At 39.1% G+C, this 18,344-nt stretch overlaps 1 protein-coding gene across 6 annotated transcripts in view; it reads left to right on the forward strand.

The window, feature by feature from the left end:
• The window catches only part of pds5a (PDS5 cohesin associated factor A), a 216,414-nt gene that overhangs the window by 153,070 nt on the left and 45,000 nt on the right, over positions 1-18,344 (forward strand). For 5 of the 6 annotated variants that reach the window (XM_060824715.1, XM_060824763.1, XM_060824744.1 and 2 more), the window contains exons 19-23: positions 1,899-2,059; positions 6,528-6,651; positions 7,801-7,968; positions 9,258-9,326; positions 12,014-12,150. In XM_060824715.1, the coding sequence (XP_060680698.1) occupies positions 1,899-2,059; positions 6,528-6,651; positions 7,801-7,968; positions 9,258-9,326; positions 12,014-12,150 (659 nt within the window). The remainder of the gene's footprint in view (positions 1-1,898; positions 2,060-6,527; positions 6,652-7,800; positions 7,969-9,257; positions 9,327-12,013; positions 12,151-18,344) is intronic. The other variant, XM_060824735.1, reaches the window with a different exon arrangement.

The following is an 18,344-nucleotide window of genomic DNA, read 5'->3' on the forward strand; positions in this document are numbered from 1 at the left end:
GAAGCTGTCCAGGTCATGCTGCATGTGAACATCGATAGCTTCGGTATCTGAGGAGTCATGATTGAACATTGTACAATCATCAGTGAATGTCCCTATGTCTGACCTAATAATGGTGGAAAGGTCATTGATGAAGCAGCTGAAGATGGTTGGACTTAGGAGACCGTCCTGAGGAACACATGCAGTAATGTCCTGTAACTGAGGTCACAGTCCTCCAACAGCCACAACCATCTTCCTTTGTGCCAGGTATGACACCAACCTGTGGAATTCCTCCCCACCCCCATGCCCCCATTGAATCCAATTTTTCTAGAGCTCCTTGATCCCAAATTTAGTGACTGCTACCTTGACATCAAGGCACCGCGTGAACTTGTCAGAACCCCAAACTGAACGTCAAATGAGCAGCTTATTCCTTTGCAAGTGACACTTGATTGCACCACATTGTGAATGAATGTGAATTTGACTAATAGATTGGTTGGATTGGGTTTGTCATGCTTTGGTACAGCATATGTAAATGAGCAATTTACCACATTGCCGGGTCGTTGCCAGCATGGTAACTATTGAATTGGCTAAGGATGTGACAAGCTCTAAACCTATCTTCAATAGTTTTGTCAAATTTTGTCAGTGTCCTCCAGCTTATGCAGTATCCATTGCTTCCTCATGTCTTTTTACACCATATAATGTGAATTCAATTGGTTGAAGACTGCTATCTGTGATACCGGGGAACTCAGGAATAAGTCAAGGTGGAGCATCCGTGCTATTATGTCTTATGCCCTCACCACCACCACCACCCCTAAAATCGCTGAGGATAGATTATTTCCTACTGTTCGTTATTTAGTTATCCACCACCATTCGTGACTGGATGTGACAGGACTGCAGATCTTGGATCCGATCTGTTAGTTGTGGGATACCTTAGCCATGTCTACACGCACTAATCATATGTTGTGATTTGAGCAGGTGGACACCATATTTGTAGGTGTGCCTGTTGTTGCTCCTGCATATTTCATTGAATCAAGGTTGATAACCCAGTCTGATGATTCTGACTGCAGTAAGGTTACAGATAATGTGTCAATGCAATTCTGCTGCTGTTTGTGCCCCACAGCACCTCATTGGTGCCCAATTTTGAGTTGGTATGTTTGTTTCAAGTATGTCCCATTTAGCACATTGGTAGTACCACAAAACAAGATGGAAGTTATCCTCCCTGTAAAGTTGAGACTTTATCTGCATAAAGACTGTGCATTGGTCACTGTTTGATACTGTCGTTTACAGATGCAACTGCGACAGGTAGATTGGTGGGATCAAGTAGATTTTTCTCTCTTATTAGTTCCTTCAGCATCTGCTGTGGACCCAGCTTTGTCCTTAAGATTCAGCCAGCTTAGTCAGTCATGGTGTTACCAATCCACTCTTGATGATGGGTATTTAGGACCCCCACATTTTGTGCTGTTGCCACCTTCAGTGCTATCTCTGAGTGACGTGTAACATGGAGTAGTACTGATTCATCAGCTGACTGAACTGAATGAGAGTGAGTGCACAACGGGCACCTGTTTAACATTAGCCTAGTTTTTAAAATTCCTTATTGCAGCTTTGCAGATGGCATTTTACAGATGCTACCTTTGAAATTTTGTGTTCATGTGCCCAAGTGCAAGTTGAAAAACTTTGACAGTATGTCTCTTTTTGTAGAAAAATGAAGTTCTGTGCTAGCAAATGTCTATTTTACTTTGTTGTCTAACATCATTCTTGTTTCATGAATCTTTCAGTAATCTGCAACAACACTGAATTAATTTTGTTGTAACATGCTAGTTCCTGTTAAATAAAAGAAAGGTACGATGGCTTATTCAAAGGCTATTACACTAAAAAATGATAATTGAAATTTTTATTATTTTCTCCTAATCTCTGTCCCACAGGTTTTATCATTCACGCATCCCACCTCCTTCCACTCGTCAGAGACCTATGAATCACTGTTACAATGTCTAAAGATGGAGGATGATAAAGTAGCTGAAGCTGCTATTCAAATCTTCAGAAATACTGGACACAAAATAGAGACTGACCTTCTACAAATTCGTTCGTAAGTACATATTTGGACCAAAACATTATTGTGCAAAGGCAAGTGTGCAAAATATTGTTTCAGGTATTCAGTTATCGATAATGCAATTGTAGAAAACATATGCATGCACAAGCAGATGTCTTGTAGTATTGATCTTGATAAGTTAGTGTATGCCATCTGTCTTGCTAGATACTTTTTAGTGTGTGACAGAATTGTTCCACTTGTCATTTTGTAGTTACATCATATTGTTTCTCCTCTTTCTCTTCTTTCCAATCAAGCAGAGTTAGCATGGCTTCGTGACTAATTTATTTGAGTTTCCTGGGCAAGTCTCAGCTGTGCATAGTGAACTCATTAATAGGCAAGAAACATCACATGGGGGTTCTTTTTCAAGTCAGCAATGTGTAACCATTGGGGTTCCACAGGGAGCAGTGCTGGGACCGCAACTATTTACTGTATGCATTAATGACTTGAAAGAAGGAAGTGAATGTATTGTAGCCACATTTGTAGATGATGCAAATGTATGTGGTAAGGTAAGTTGCAAGAAGAATACATCAGTAGGTTACCTAAGTGGGCAAAAATTTACCAAATTAAGTACAATATGGGAAGTTGTGAAGTAGTTCATTTTAGAAGGGAGAACAAAACACAATATTATTTAAATGGAGAAAAGCAATAGAAAACTGCAACAGAAAAGGACTTTGGGCAAGTTGTGCATGAAACAGAAAGCCAACACACAGAGGCACCAGGTAACCTCATGGAATATCGATCCTTATTTCAAGGAGGTGGAGTATAAGAGTAGGGAAGTCTTACTGCAACTACACAAGGTGTTGGTAAAGCCACATCTGAAGTACTGAGAGCTGTTTTGGTCCCATTATTTAAGAAAATATATCATTTCATTAGGAGTGGTTCAAAGAAGGTTGACTAGAATGATCCCTGGTATGGATGGATTGTCTAAAAAGCAAAGGCTGAACAGGTTAGGGCTCAAATCACTGCAGTTTAGAAGAACGAGAGTGATCTCGTTGAAACAAAGAATTTGCTTGACAAGGTAACTGTTGAGACAATGTTTCCCTTCACGGGAGAATCTAGGACCAAAGGAGACAGATCCAGATTAAAGGGGTGACCATTTAACACTGAAATAAGAGGATTGATTATCCTTGGAACTCCTTGCAACTGATAGTTCTGGAGGCAGAATTCTTGTGTGTATTTAAGACTGAGGTAGATTCTTGATTAGTGGGGGTACCAAGAGGTTATGGGGAAAAGTAGAAGAGTGGACATGAGGAATGTTGAATCAGTCATAATTGTATTAAATGGCGGAGCAGTCTGAAGGGGCCAAACTGTCTACTGTTGATACTGTTTCCTTGGTTGTATTTTGTATGTGTTCTGGCTCGTCAAATTTTAGGAGTGTTACAGGTAAGATGGAAGGATGCTTGGAGTAAAGAACTGGAGAAGTCATTGGCAGCAATTGCAATGTTGAAACAGAGTCTTAGGCGTCCTCAACCCAGTTCTACTCCAATCATACTGTCCTCCTATCTCTCGCTCTCGCTCTCTCTCTCGATAAACAGTGACATTGTGGTAATATCTTTGGACGAGCGATCCAAACGTCCAGGCTAGTATTCTGGGCGAATGGGTTCAAATTCCAGTGGCAGCTTGTAACATTTGAATTCAGTAAACTTGAATATTGAAAGCTAATTGCAACAATATAATTATTGTCAATTATCATAAAAGACTCATTTTATTCATAAATTTCCTTCAGGGAAGAAATTGTACTTACTAACTGTTTTAGCCTACAAGTGACTCTAGAGCCACAGTATTGTGATTGACTCTTCAAATACTTTTTGAAATAGCCTAGCCAATTCACTCAAGGGTAGTTGGGATGGGCAAAAAATGCTGGCCTTCCCAGTTGTGCATATATTGCAAAAACAATTGTTCCTGCAAAGTGTCAACCATTAAATGTCATATATACTGTTTTTCATTGTGTAGTCACTTTCATCTTTTTGAGTCATAGAGATGCACAGCACGGAAACAGACCCTTTGCCCAACTCGTCCATGCCAACCAGATATCCCAACCCAATCTAGTCCCACCTACCAGCACCCGGCCCATATCTCTCCAAACCCTTCCTATTCATATACCCATCCAGATGCCTTTTAAATGTTGCAGTCGTACTAGCCTCCACCATTTCCTCTGGCAGCTCATTCCATGCATGTACCCAATATTGTGTGCATTTCTGGTCTCCTTCCTATCTGAAAGATGTTGTGAAACTTGAAAGGGTTCAGAAAAGATTTACAAGGACGTTGCCACGGTTGGAGGATTTGAGCTATGAGGATAGTTTGAAAAGGCTAGGACTGTTTTCTCTGGAGCATCGGAGGCTGAGGGGTGACCTTAGAGGTTTATAAAATCATGAGGGACATGGATAGGATAAATAGACAAAGTCTCTTCCCCTGGGGTGGGGGAGTCCAGAACTAGAAGGCACAGGTTTGAGGTGAGAGGGGAAAGATATAAAAGAGACCTTTTTGTTATCCTTTTTCAACTTTTGGTTATTCCCTGAATTGTATCTTACCTATTTCCTTTCTCGGCCACGCCTGAATCCGTTGGTGCTATTTTCCAGTTACCTAGTCAGACTCAAGTCCTACGTAATACCTTTTACAAGCAACTGTGAACCTTCAACCTTGGACCAGAACCTCCTGCAAGTTCAGTAATAAAGGAGAAAAGTACATTTTGAAAAGAAAATTACATGCTCTTCTTAAAAACCCAGTGACATCATAATGATGCAATTGACCTGAATGCAATGATGGCAGTCTTTGGTATACATGGATATGTAGGAGTATTTCTCGTGCATGAGGAGTGGGAAGATTCATTATTTGAATTACATTCATTTTGCCACAAGGTACTGTCCACCTTATCATAGGAAGTAAGCAAGACAGCTTTGAAACAGTGAAAACAAGCAATGATATTTCTGCCTTAAATACAGTCAGAAGTTGACTGATAGCATCATTGTTGCTGTCACAACTGTTGTTCCTGTCACTCTTACTATCCACAGCCTGGGAACCATTTCTCCCCTGGTTGACTGCTCAGGTGTCAGTTTTAAATTGAACCAAATCTGCAAACTCATTACATATGCAGTTCCAACTTTGTTCCTGGCAGCTGCAGTTCTATATGTTTGCAGTTATGTAGCACTTCAAACCTGTGTCACTGCGCATGCACTGTCACTGTTCCACCTAGCAGTGGTGTTGATAACAAATACAGCTGACATAGGGAATGATTTATAAATTCAATTCTTGGATTTAGGCCGAACACTACCTGCTGATAGGCACTATCCTTCTATAGTACTGATGTATTTTATGTTTGCATGGCAATGTGCGAAACACACAGATAACCTGGTTCAGTAATTGGTCCATTCGGTCTGTCATGTGCAATTTGCATGTTTTACCATTTCACCTGAAAGCCAAGTGTTTTCCTGGCAGAGGTGAAAACCGTAGAAACAGCAGACTGGGATATTGCATTTGAGCCTTTCAACCAAATATATGTTGTGTATTGGGAATAGCTGGGTCCCAAGCCTCAATCCTTGTGATGTCCTCCAAGCCTTCCATTCTAAAAAAAATTGTTTTATTTCTACTGACTGTTTCCTGTCAGCTCTCCCCTTCTAAAACCATGAGTCTCTTATATACATGTGAGGAGATGTATTTTGGAAGGAAGAGAAAGGAGAGCCAGTATAAACTAAATGGTCCAGTTTTAAAGTGGGAGCAAGAACAGTGTTTTACTTCCGAAAGAATCAAGCCCAAAGACAAGGGAGATGTGCTTAACCTTTGGAAATCACTGCTTCAGCTCCAGCTGGATTATTGTTTCCAATCCTTCACGAAGCACATTGAACATATGTCAGGCTTTTCCGATATTCAAATGGAATTTATTAGAATGTAAGCAGGGATGTAGGCCTTCAGTCAGACACGAAAGAAGCAGGGATGGTTTTCCTGAGAGTTGAAAATGTAAGAAAGATTTTAAAAAGGCCTTCAAAATGTTTTGCTGAAGAAGCATTTTTCAACACCAGAAGAAACAAATTCAGTTATTGGCAAAAGACAGAGGTAAGATGAGAATTATAAAGCAGCAATTTGTTGCGACCTGTAATGTCTGAATGGGTAGTGGAGCAATGATTTTCAAAAGCAAATTGAACGTATATTTGTAGGGAAATACTTAAAAGACTGCGGGTAAAGCAAGGGAAAAGGAATTTTGCAGAAATGGTATAATACTAATGATCTACCTGTTTGCTGCATCAGTCTATGATTCTACTTTATATTTTATTTCTGTGTCTAATTACTTGTTTAAGTTTATGTATGGAATGAAGTAGACCATTTTGAATTTATATAAAGTTAACGTTGGGAGGATATGACTAATATAAGTAAAGAAAACTTAAATGTGCAATAGAAATTTTTAAAACTCTAAATTTGATCTGACAAAAATGTATTTATTAATAACGTAATTTGATTATTCTTGTTGCAGCACCCTCATTCCCATTCTGCATCAGAAAGCAAAAAGAGGTACCCCTCGCCAGGCTAAGCAAGCTGTACACTGCATTCATGCCATTTTCACAAACAAAGAAGTACAGTTGGCACAGATTTTTGAGGTATGTAAGCTCAGTTTTGTTGTTCAATTATTCTTTGTTCAAACCATGAACAGTGTGATCAACTGACTGTATTAGTAGTGAATTGTTTGACAGTATTGAGTTGATGCAGGGTGCTGATCATCAATTCTTAGGTAGTCCCTCAAGATTGAGGATAGTTTGCTTCTATTCTAATTGTGGGTTCTAAGCAACGTTCAGTATAATATAATTTTGCAATATGTGGACCTCCAAGGCCTTTGCCATAGCAGTTGCTTCCACAAGTGGAAGCCAATGCAAGGCGTGCTGTTTTAGCATGTAGAAGCCTAAGCAAACTGAGGAGGAAATTTGGTTATGAGCTGGCCAATAAGTTCACTGGCATTTGTGCTGTGGAGTTGGTTGAAAGAGGATTTCTGAATGCCTAGTGTAAGGCCATATACATAAGAGCAGGAGTCAACAAAGAGTTGCAGCTCCTTTCTTGAATGTGCAGGCACTTAAGTCATCACATACTGCAGTTCTATGACTGAGGCTGGAGTGGTTTTGGTTTTGGATTGAAGGCAGTGTAGCTTCGCTGTTTGTTCCATAGATTATCTCCATGCGTTTGGGTAATTTGCTGGAGGTAAGATGGAATATTGCAGCAAGGAAATTGGAGAAGAAATTGGTGCAATGACGCAGCCTTGTTTGACTCCAGACTTCACTGAAATAAGGTTGGTTGGTTTTCTGCTGGGTGGTGATTGACATTTCATCAAGACCAAAATACAATTTTCTGTTTTCTTTTGGTCTAAGTAATTATTTTACCTATAGACCACTTCTTCATTATCTGTTGGTATGAGCTGTAATTAGTCACATCTTTTGAAAGATCAAAGTTAGCTTTCAGGTCTTTGATATAGCATTTAAGTTTTAAGACAATAAATAGTTTCTACAAGAAATAATGAGATCGAGCATTGTCTGAATTTGTATATTGCTATTTGAAAATGTCAATATCTTGTCGGTAATGGAAAGAATTTTGTCTCATTTAAGATCTGAACTGCTGAAATTATTGCAAACATCTTTCTGGCTTCGCTGAAAATTTAAAACTGGAATCAAATACTGCACATTCAGTGAACTGTTCAGTCCATGTTTTCTGAAGTTTAACATTTTTGTAAATTCTTTCCATTTACATTTTGTTTTCTCCAGCCACTAAGCAAAAGCCTAAATGCTGACACCCCAGAACAGCTGATAACGCCGCTCGTCTCCCTTGGACACATTGCTATGTTGGCCCCAGATCAGTTTGCATCTCCAATGAAATCAGTGGTTGCAAATTTTATTGTCAAAGATTTACTTATGAATGACAGGGTATGTCAGGTTTGTGCATTTGGCTTCCTAACTTATTTTTATGATGTTACTGAACTGATGTTTTTTTTCTTTGTCTACCATGGTCATGATGGCTTTCTTCATTTTGATCTTAAAACACTACTGGAATCTAAATTATGAAATATGTGGCTTGCTATTTGTCACAGTCTAAAAATTTCCCACCATATTAAATTCAGGTGTGCTTTCCTCATCTTTAATTTGGGGTTTTTATTTCAGTTGACTTACTCAGTGGTTAACTTCACTTGTTAATTGATCGGCCAGGAAGGAAAAAAAAATGAATTTCTTCAGACTTTCTATCATGACATTGTTGACTTTGTTATAGTGAGTATAATATTTATTCATTTACGTGCAGTTGTTGCAGTACCTCCATCAAAGTGAAACATGATGGGAGGACATCCGAGGAAATTTAGAGCCCATCATCAAACACTCAAACAATTTTTGAGAAGGATATGTCTGATTTTTACAAATGCAATGGAATTATAGACTGGGAAAAAATACTCCTCTTGCAGGCTTTTGAGATATTTGTACCAGGTTGCTTGACAAATATTCTAGAGAAATGCTGACAAATTTAGACCTGTGTTTAGTTGTCCGAGTAAATCTACACTTGACATATCAACCAATGCTGAGATGTGATCCTAGAGTAAATTTGAAAAGTTTATCAACTGTTCACCTGTATATAGATGTCTTCCTTCTATATGATTTGTCACAATAGTAATACTCTTATGGTGTAACAAGAAAATAATGAGCAATAAGCAACATTACAATGATAGAATAAAGTTGAGTAGCAAAATGAATCTTTCCTATGTCTTATGGTGTTGAAAAATTATAAGTGATGTAGACAGAATGGAAAGAAAACAATCAAGGAGTACGAGGAGAAAGCTGGAGAACGAGGAGAAAGCTAGAGTATGGCATGAATTAGAGGATCAACCACGATCGTATTGAATGACAAAAGAGACTGAAAGGGTCAAATACCCTAATATCACTTCTAGTTTCTATGCTCCTGTGAGTAATGGTCACTTGGGTAAGATGCTTCATTTGGAAACAGCACCCCATCATAGATAACCATCTTTAGAACAGGATGCTGTAGTGCACTTGTTATAAAGGGACTTCTTGCAAGTATTATATTTAGTAAAAGTTGCTTAGTTATATATTGAGTCTTTATCAGGGATAGGAATAATGTCCCGGAATGATTGTATCACTAGCTAGCAAGAAATAACTTACTGACCAGATTTCTTTCATCTGTTCTCTACGTACAAATAATTAGCGTCTTATTTCTGTAGTTTCCTGGAGGGAAAAATGGTAAATTGTGGACTCCAAATGAAGAAGTCTCTCCAGAGGTGCTCGCTAAGGTACTGTAGGCTGAAACATTAACTTATAGCTCTGTTAATATAAAGTCAAAATTCTGTGGATGCTGGAAATCTGAAGTGAAAAACAAAGTGCTAGGGAAACGAGGAGGTCTCTCACCATCTGTGGAGAGTGAGTGAGTTACCAATTCGAGTTCCATATGATGAGCCTTGCAAGTAAGGCAGATGAGTTACGGTGCTGATGAACACATCTATGCTATCATGAAGATGCGATTGAGGCAGCTCAATGTCTGGGGTATGGCATCTTCAGGCAAGACAAGGAGTGTAACAGAAAAGGTAGTGTTACAGTAATGATCAAAATGTCAATTGCTGCAGTTAGAGGAGTTGAGATCTTGGAAGGCTCCTCAATTAAGGCCATATGCGTGGAACTTTTTTTAAAAAAAAAAGTAAGGCAGCTACATTGTTAGGAATGCATTATTACAACCAATCCTTACAACCAGTCGGAAGAGATAAAAGGGCAGATTGTAGACAAATTTCAACAAAGTGTAAAATAATAGGGAATTTTTGTAATATTAAATGGGATAGACAAAGTGTAAATGGCTTAGTGGGGGGGCAGAATTCTTAAAGCGGAGAGCTTTTAAAGGCAAAGTCCTACATGACATGGGAAAGTTTAGTTTTAAGAAACAAGGCAACTGGTAGAAGTAAGAGTGTGGGAGCATTTCGACGATAGAGACAATAACTCAGTAAGATTTAAGATGTCATATAGAAGGACAAAGATGGACCAGAAATAAAGCTTCTAAGTTGGGGAAAAAGCCCAAATTTAGTCTGATAAAATGGGATCTGGCCAGAGTGGACTGGGGGGAGCTGCTTGGAGAAGAATTTACATTAGAGCCTTTCAAAGAGGAAATAGTGGACATACAGGGCCCACATGACCCTATAAAGGTAATCAGTAGGACCAAAACCAAAGGAATCCTGGATACTGTGGATTATACAGGATTGGATAAGGAGATAAAAAAACAGTTGTGGTACTGACTGAGGGCTCAGAACACCAGAAAAGGCCAATGGAAGCTTCAAGAAAAGATTTCTGTAAAGTAGAGGTGGGACAAGAAAACACTGGTGTGTAAAATAAAAGGAAAATTTAGGGTCCTTTAATAAGTATATTAGGGGCAAATGGATAACTAGGGAAAGAGTAAGTCTGTTAGAGAATTAGAGTTGGTCAGAGATTGGAGTTGGAGGGTGGGGTGGTGAGTGGCCTTAAAATTGGATGAATCCTCAGACTACAGACATGCTGGATATGGGAGGCATTGAAGAGAAGATTAAATGGTCTTAAATTTTTAGGTCCCCTTTGGTCGTGGGAGGGTTCCAGAGAACTAGATGATAGTTAATGTGGACTATAATTTGGTAAATGTGGTATAGATAAACCATGGGACCAAGGAGGTATTAGCCTATGGGATCCAGGGCAATTTGGCAAATTAGATCCAAAAGTGACTTAGTGGAAAGAGGCAGAGGGTGATGTTTGAAGAGTGTTTTTGTGTCTTGAAGTCTGAACCAAATGATACATTCACAGTTTGGTGCTGGGTCTCTTGCTGTTTGTAGAATGCATAACACTCGAAACACGAATGTTAGAGGATATGTTGGTAAGCTCACAGATGATATGAAAATTGTGATGTGGTAAATAACGAGGAGAAAGGCCTTCGATGACAGAATATCTAGGGGCTGGTTAGATGGGCAGGATAGTGACAAATGAAGTTTGGTCCTGAACAATGAGAGGTGATGTATTTTGTGAGAACTAACAAGGCCAGGGTGTTTTTGATGAATTATGGAGTTCAGAGGATCACGGTGACTTTGGTGTGCATGTCCATAGATCCTCAAACAGCATGTCACGTGACGAAGAATACTTGCCTTTATTAGTCAAGGCATTGAATACAACAGCGGGGAACTTGTAATGGAGCAGTATTACATGTTACTTAGGCTACAGCTGGAGTATTGTGTGCAGTTCTGGGTATTGCACAAGAGAAGGTTATGAAGAAATTGGCCAAGATGTTACCTAGGTTGAAGCGTTTTAGCTATGCAGAAGGACTAGATAGGCTGGGATTATTTTCCTTACAACAGGTAAGATTGATGGGAGGACCAAATCGTGATGTACAAAATTGAGAGACATAGATAGGAAGAAACTTTTCCCTTAGTAGATGGTTTAATAAGTGGAGGATGTCGATTTCAAGTGATGGGCAGAAGGTTTAAAGGGGATTATTAAAAATATTTTTATCACTCCAGATAGAACTCTGCTTGAAATGGTGTGAGATACAAGAATCATCACATTTTTTTAAAAAACCCACTATATGATCCCTTGAAGTGTCATAACATACAGTGCTCATGGCCAGGTTCTGGAACATGGCAGTAGATAGGTACTTGATGACTGGCGCAGGTGCAATGTGCTGAAGAGCCTCTTGCCACGTTGTAAAACTCTGTGGCACCTCTTTAGAAACTATAACTATGCTGACTTTTACTAGTTTAAGACCATTGAAAAGCTTCATTTTCTTAAAACGTGCTGGCTCTGCATTCATGTATAGCAATAAAAATATTCGTAAGTAGATGCTACTTTATATTTTAATCAGTTCTGACTACATGCACAACAAGTGAAATGTCTACTGGTGGTTGTCTATATTTGAAAAACTGATCATTTAGAAACAGTTGTGAATATGTAATGCAGTAACTTCAATGTTTTTCATTAGGTTCAAGCCATTAAGCTTTTGGTACGGTGGTTGTTAGGGATGAAGAACAACCAATCCAAATCTGCGAATTCCACACTCCGGCTGCTATCGGCCATGTTGGTCAGTGAGGGTGACTTAACTGAACAGAAAAAGATAAGGTAATTATAACAGAAGAAATGTAAAGCAAAACTTGACACTGCGCTCATTAGGGTGAGATTAGGGCAAAAGCTTGGTCAAAGAGGGAAGTTCTTAAGAGTCCCTTTAAGGACACGAGTAGTAGCACTTTTCAACTACATATCTTTGACTTTGCCATTTAATACAGCTAATCTTGAGCTTCAACCTCACCTTCTTGCTTGCTCCCATATCCCTTGGTTCCCCAAGAGATCAAAAATCTATCTACTTTGAATTATTAAATGATGGAGAATCCACAATTCTCTGGGATGGAAAATTCCATAGATGTTTTGCCTTTTTTTTGAGTGAAATAATTTCTCCCCTCAGCCCTAAATGATCAGCCTCTTATTCTAAAACTCTGTTTTTGTTGGTCAGGAATTCTAAAACAATCAGCATATACCCTGTCAAACTCTTTCAGAATCTGTTATCTCTTATGAGATTACCTTCCATCTAAACTCCAGGGAATGTAGATTCAGTTAAAGGAAAAAAGATAAATAGAGAAGCAGAAAGGTTTAGATGGGAAGTTTCAGAACTGAAGACCAAGTCATCCGAAGACATGGACATTAATCTTGGAGCATTTAAAATCAGGGTACTGAAGAGGCCACAATGAGGTAGATATCTCAAATGGTGGGAAAGTGGTAAGATTATTCTTTGTTCTTCATCTCTGCTTTCTCAATTCTCTCATCACTGATTATATAAAGTGATTTTATGTGATTGAAGTTCAGTTTTCTGTCACCAGGTACAGTCATCTTCTGTTTGTACACTGAAAGAAAAGCTGTTTGTTTAAGTACCTGATGATCCTTTTGCCAAGTTGCCTATATATTTTGAATGTTTGTTGGTGCACCACTGCCTATACGATGTGCCACAACAGGAAGAGAATAACCAGGGACAGAGTAGGGCCCATTAAGGACAAAGGGGGAGGGCATTGGTAGAGTGTTAAACAGATGTGAAAACTTCACATCCATTTTCACTCAGGAGGAGGATGATGTCGGTACAGAATTTGGGAAGATGGACTGTGAAATTGTTAAGATTGAAAATTGGACTGCGAAGCTATTGGAAGTGCTGACAGACTTAAAAGTGGACAGGTTAACAGATCCGGATGAGTTGTATCCCAGACTGCAGGAAGAGGCGAGGTGAAAATTATAAGGTTTCTAACTCAAATTTTTAATTCCTTTCTGGCCTTGTGGAGGTGCCACAGGACTGGAGAACAGCTGATGTGGTTCCCCTTTTCAAGATGTGGTTCCCCTTTTCAAAAAGAGTGGTAGAGATAAATCAGGGAATTACACACCAGTGAATCTCTCATCAGTGATAGAGGATCTATTGGACAAAATTCTGGAAGCTGAAATTAAGTTGTATTTAGAGGTCAGAAGTCAGGTGACGCCAGGTTATAGTCCAACAGGTTTGTTTGAAATCTCAAACTTTTGGAGTGCTCCAAAAGCTTATGATTTCAAATAAGCCTGCTGGACAATAATGTGGTGTTGCCTGACTTCTGACCTTGTCCACCCCAGCACCTCCATGTCCATTTAGAGAAGACAAGGTTTAATTGGAGATCATCAACATGGCTTCCCAGAGGGAGATTGTGCCTAACAAATTAGATAGAATCTTTCGAGGAGGTGATCAGGTGTATAATGAGGGTAGGGCAGTTAATCTAGTTGATATAGATTTCAGCAAAGCCTTTGACGAAGTCCCAAATGAGAGACTGGTAAAGAAGGTAAATGCACATGAGATCCAGGATAGCTTGGCAAGTTGGATCCAAAATTGGCTTTGGGATAGGAGACAGAGGATGATAAATAGAAGGCTAATTATAACTGGAGACCATTATCCAGTGGCATACCACCAGAATTAGTGCTGTGTCCTTTATCATTCATGATATTGGTGAGAATGGGGGTGGGGGGGGGATGTGGGAAATGATCAATGAATTTGTGGATGATAGGAAGATTGGCAGAATGGTAATAGTGAGGAAGAAATTCTTAGTTTACAACATATTGACAGGTTGGTTGGATAGGGATATTAGTGACAGATAAAATTTGACCCTGAAAAATGAAAGATGATGCACTTTGGTTAAAAAAAACAAGATAAGGGATACTCAGTGAATGGTAAAATACTAGGAAGCTCAGGAACAGAGATCCTGACGTTCTCCACAGATCTCTGAAGATGACAGGCTAATAGAGTGGTTAATAAGGCATACAAGATGTTTGTCTTTTCTAAGTTATGGAATAGATTATAAGAGCAGGGAGATTATGTTAGAGCTGAACTTTAGTTAGGCCACAGCTGCAGTACTGTTCTGGGTACCTCACTATTGTGATTGGAATATGAGAATCACTTAATTGGAACAATCAACACCTTTTCTGCATCAGCACCCTCTACCCACCCCACTTCCCCACCTTGTGGCATAAATACTGTACTTTCCACACTTCTCTTCAGCTGTGATGAAAAACTGACCCACTGTGACCTCCAGCATTTTTTGTTGTTTTCGCTAGGATGTTGCCTGGGATTGCGCATTTCAGCAATGGAGAGAAACTTAATGGCTTGGGTGATTTTCTTTGGAGCAGACAAGGCTGATGGGCACTTGATTTGAGTTGTTATCAGGTTAACAGGGGCATAGACAAGGTGAATAGGAAACAGCAGTGTTCTCCTTAGTTGAAGGGCCACTAATGAGTGGGTTTAATTTTTAAGTTGTGAGCAGGAGATTTAGAGGGGATTTGAAGAAAAATGTTAAAGTCAGAGAGTGGTTGGAATCTGGAATGTAATGTGTTATGGACCAGGCCTGACTCCTCAAAACATTGTTAAGCAGGTAGCTGAGACCATAACTTTGCTACTTGTTTTAGGTAAGTATATAGTGGATATTCCAAGAGTGAATTAGCTGATTGGACTGCCAAGTTTTAAACAAACAGAATTTATTAACAAAATTATGGAATGAAACACAAAGAACAGAAAGCTCAACAGACTATCCCAACTTAACAATGCTGTTCGGAAAATACTTGTAACAGTGCAAGTAAACATATCCCTTAGCACAAAGCGTAAAAGTCAAACTAACCAGGGCTTGTGTTAGAGAGAGAGTGAGTACCCGGCTGGATTTGCCTCAGCAGCCTTTTCTTCACACACACTGCTGCTGAACTGAATCAAAAACTCTAATCCAAATGAAGGCTTGCTACACAGCTAGCTAGTCACTCCTCTTTGACTATACTTTTTTAAAAAAAGACGTGAAAGCCTTAGGCCAGAGGCATTATTTGTTAGGGCCCCAGTAAATCTTTCAAACCCAGCCTAGTTGGAGCCTGGCCAATTACCCTCTCTCTGGGAAAAAATACTTAAGGGCATAGTAACCTTGTAAAAACGCCAGCATTGTGACACCTCTGCCCTTAAAAAAACCCATCAATATCCAAAGCTGGCTTCATTTTTCAAAATCCCAAAAGCTAGTGATTAATACCCTAAAACACACACATCCATTCACCGACTACAAGGATGCACGACTACCTTTGGATTCAGTCTGCAGTTCTCACCACCGAATGCCTCCATCTCTCATTCGAGTCTCGATAATGCATCAGCATTTCTCAACCTGCCGTGTACACAATCTTCAAATCGAATGGCTATAACAACAGGCTCTATCTAAACAGTCTGGCATTTTTGTCCTTAAATTTCTCCACAAATTTCAATGGGTTATGATTAGTGTAAATGATTATCTCAGATGTGTTGTTGGTAATATAAACAGTGAAATGTTGTAGTGCCAACACCAAGCTCAAAGCCTCTTTCTCAACCGTCGAATATTTCTGCTAATGACTGTTAAACATCCTGGAGAAATACTTAGCTTCTTTTTATCTTCTCGTCATCTTCCTGCAGGCGCACAGCACCAACACTCTCATCAATAGCCACCTTGAAAGGTTTTGTGTAATCAGATGTGGGTAATATCGGGGCAGTGGTTAACAGACTATCAAATACCTTCTGACAGTCCGCTCTCCACTGAAACTTGTGCCTTTTTTTTAGCAATTCAGTGAATGCAGCAGCCATACTGCTGAAACTTGGCACAAGCTTTAGATAAAATCCACTCGATCCCAGGAACAGTAGTACTGCTCTTTTGTCGATGGTATGGGAAATTCACCAGTTACTTTTGTTTTCACATCCTGTGGGGCCATTTGTTTGTGTCCAATTACTTGACCCAGGAAGGTGACTTGGGCTTTGGAAAATTCACTTTTAGCAAGGTTTATCACCAAGCCTGCCTTCCAAAGTAGATCAAACAAGTCTGATCAATGTTGGAAATGTTTCCTTGAGCAATTAAAATTCACCAGGTCATCAATGTACGCCACAGTTGGATAATCTGGCAATAACCTTATTGGTTAGTCTCTGAAATGTGGCCGGAGTGTTTTTCATAATGGCATGACTTTAAACTGATACAGTCTATTTGGTGTTATGCTTGCCGGTAACCTCTGAGCAGATCCAACTGAGAAATGATAAGTTGCTTATCCCAACTTTTCAACACGGTCATCCAGCAGCAGAATTGGATATGCATCCATTTTTGTAACTACATTGAGTTTGCAATAGTCCACACAACCATTGGGTGTCATCTAGTTTTGACAGCATTACTATAGGTGATCTCCAGTCACTGTGACTCACTTTGATTATATCATCTTGGAGCATGTATTCAGTCTCCTTCTGAACCTGTCAATTTTAGAGGGTTATACCTATAAGAATGTTGCTTAATCGAAACAGCATCTCCTATAACTGCATCGTATCTTATTAGGTTAGTACTTCCCAGTATATTTTTGCATATCTGGGATAGAAAAAAACTCTTTCCGATCATTTTGATTTTTCTCAGTAATTTATCCCAATTTTTGGCAACTTCCTCATTGTCCACTTTGATTTGAGGAATATCCAATTCAGAGTCCTCTGAACTTGGTTCTTCCTTCTGTCTTGTAATCATTATCACCACTTCCTACTTGCTTTCTCTGTCAAAATACCTTTTGAGCATATTCACGTGAGACACTGAGATTTCTTCCTGTCTGGAGTCCCTATCAAGTAGTTCACCTTACTCTCAATCCTTTCAATTTGATAAGGTACACTAAAACTTACTTTTAAAAGTTCACCTATTACCGGAAGTAACATTAATGCCTTATTCCCAATAGCAAAATTCTACATTTTTGATCTCTTGTCTGCTTCCTGTCTCATTGCATACTGCAATATTTAAAATCCTGTCCAACCAACTCCCCAGCTCTGTTCAATCGTTCTTTAAAATTTGACACATAGTCCAATTGCGTAGTCTCTGAATTCTGACTTACTAACTTCTTCTTAATCAATGTTAATGGTCCTCTCACTTCATGCCAAAAACTAATTCAAATGGACTGAATTTGGTCGATTCATTTGGTGCATCTCTGATTGCAAAAAGCACAAACGGAATTCCCTTATCCTAATCATCTGGATAGTCCTGACTAAAAGCCTTCATGATGCCACCTCTGCAAATCTGGATGGCATGCAGTAGATTTGAATTATTTTATGCCTTAGCCATTCATTACTTGCTTGAATAGTTTTGATGTGAAGTTTGATCCTTGATTTGACTCTATCTCTGTCAGTATTCCATATTTAGTAATGGTAATTTGAGTAATTCCTCTACAATCCTTTTAGGTATGATATTGTATAATGAAATGACCTCTGGAAGTCTAGTTGACACATCCATTATTGCTAACAAATACTGATTCCCAATTTTTGTTCGAGGTAGGGAACCTACGCAATCAATTAAGACTGTTGTAAAAGGTTCAGCAAATGCTTGAATAGGTATTACAAGTACAGATTTTATTACAGCCTGTGGTTTTCCAATTACCTGACGCGTGACACGTCTGGCAAAATTCAACTACATCCTCATGTAGTCCAGGCCAGTAGAAATGTCTTTTTATTTTAGCCTGTGTTTTCCTCACTCCTAAATGACCTTCAAGTGATAGCTCATACACTACTCGCAACACCTCCTTTCTATAACCCGCTGACAAGACAGTTTGATGAATTTCTGCCCATTTCTCATCTGCTTGAATATGTGATGGTCTCCATTTCCTCATTATAAGGCATCATTTTTCAGGTAATAATACTCAAGGATACATTCAAATTCTTGCTTTGTATTTGCTTTTTGGTACAAATGCTTTAAATTTTCACCTTTCTGCTAGAACTCAATGCGTTTTGCAGAGCTAAAGATATCTGTATG

Source organism: Hemiscyllium ocellatum, chromosome 1 (assembly GCF_020745735.1).
Source record: "Hemiscyllium ocellatum isolate sHemOce1 chromosome 1, sHemOce1.pat.X.cur, whole genome shotgun sequence".
In the NCBI taxonomy this organism is placed as follows: Eukaryota; Metazoa; Chordata; class Chondrichthyes; order Orectolobiformes; family Hemiscylliidae; genus Hemiscyllium; species Hemiscyllium ocellatum.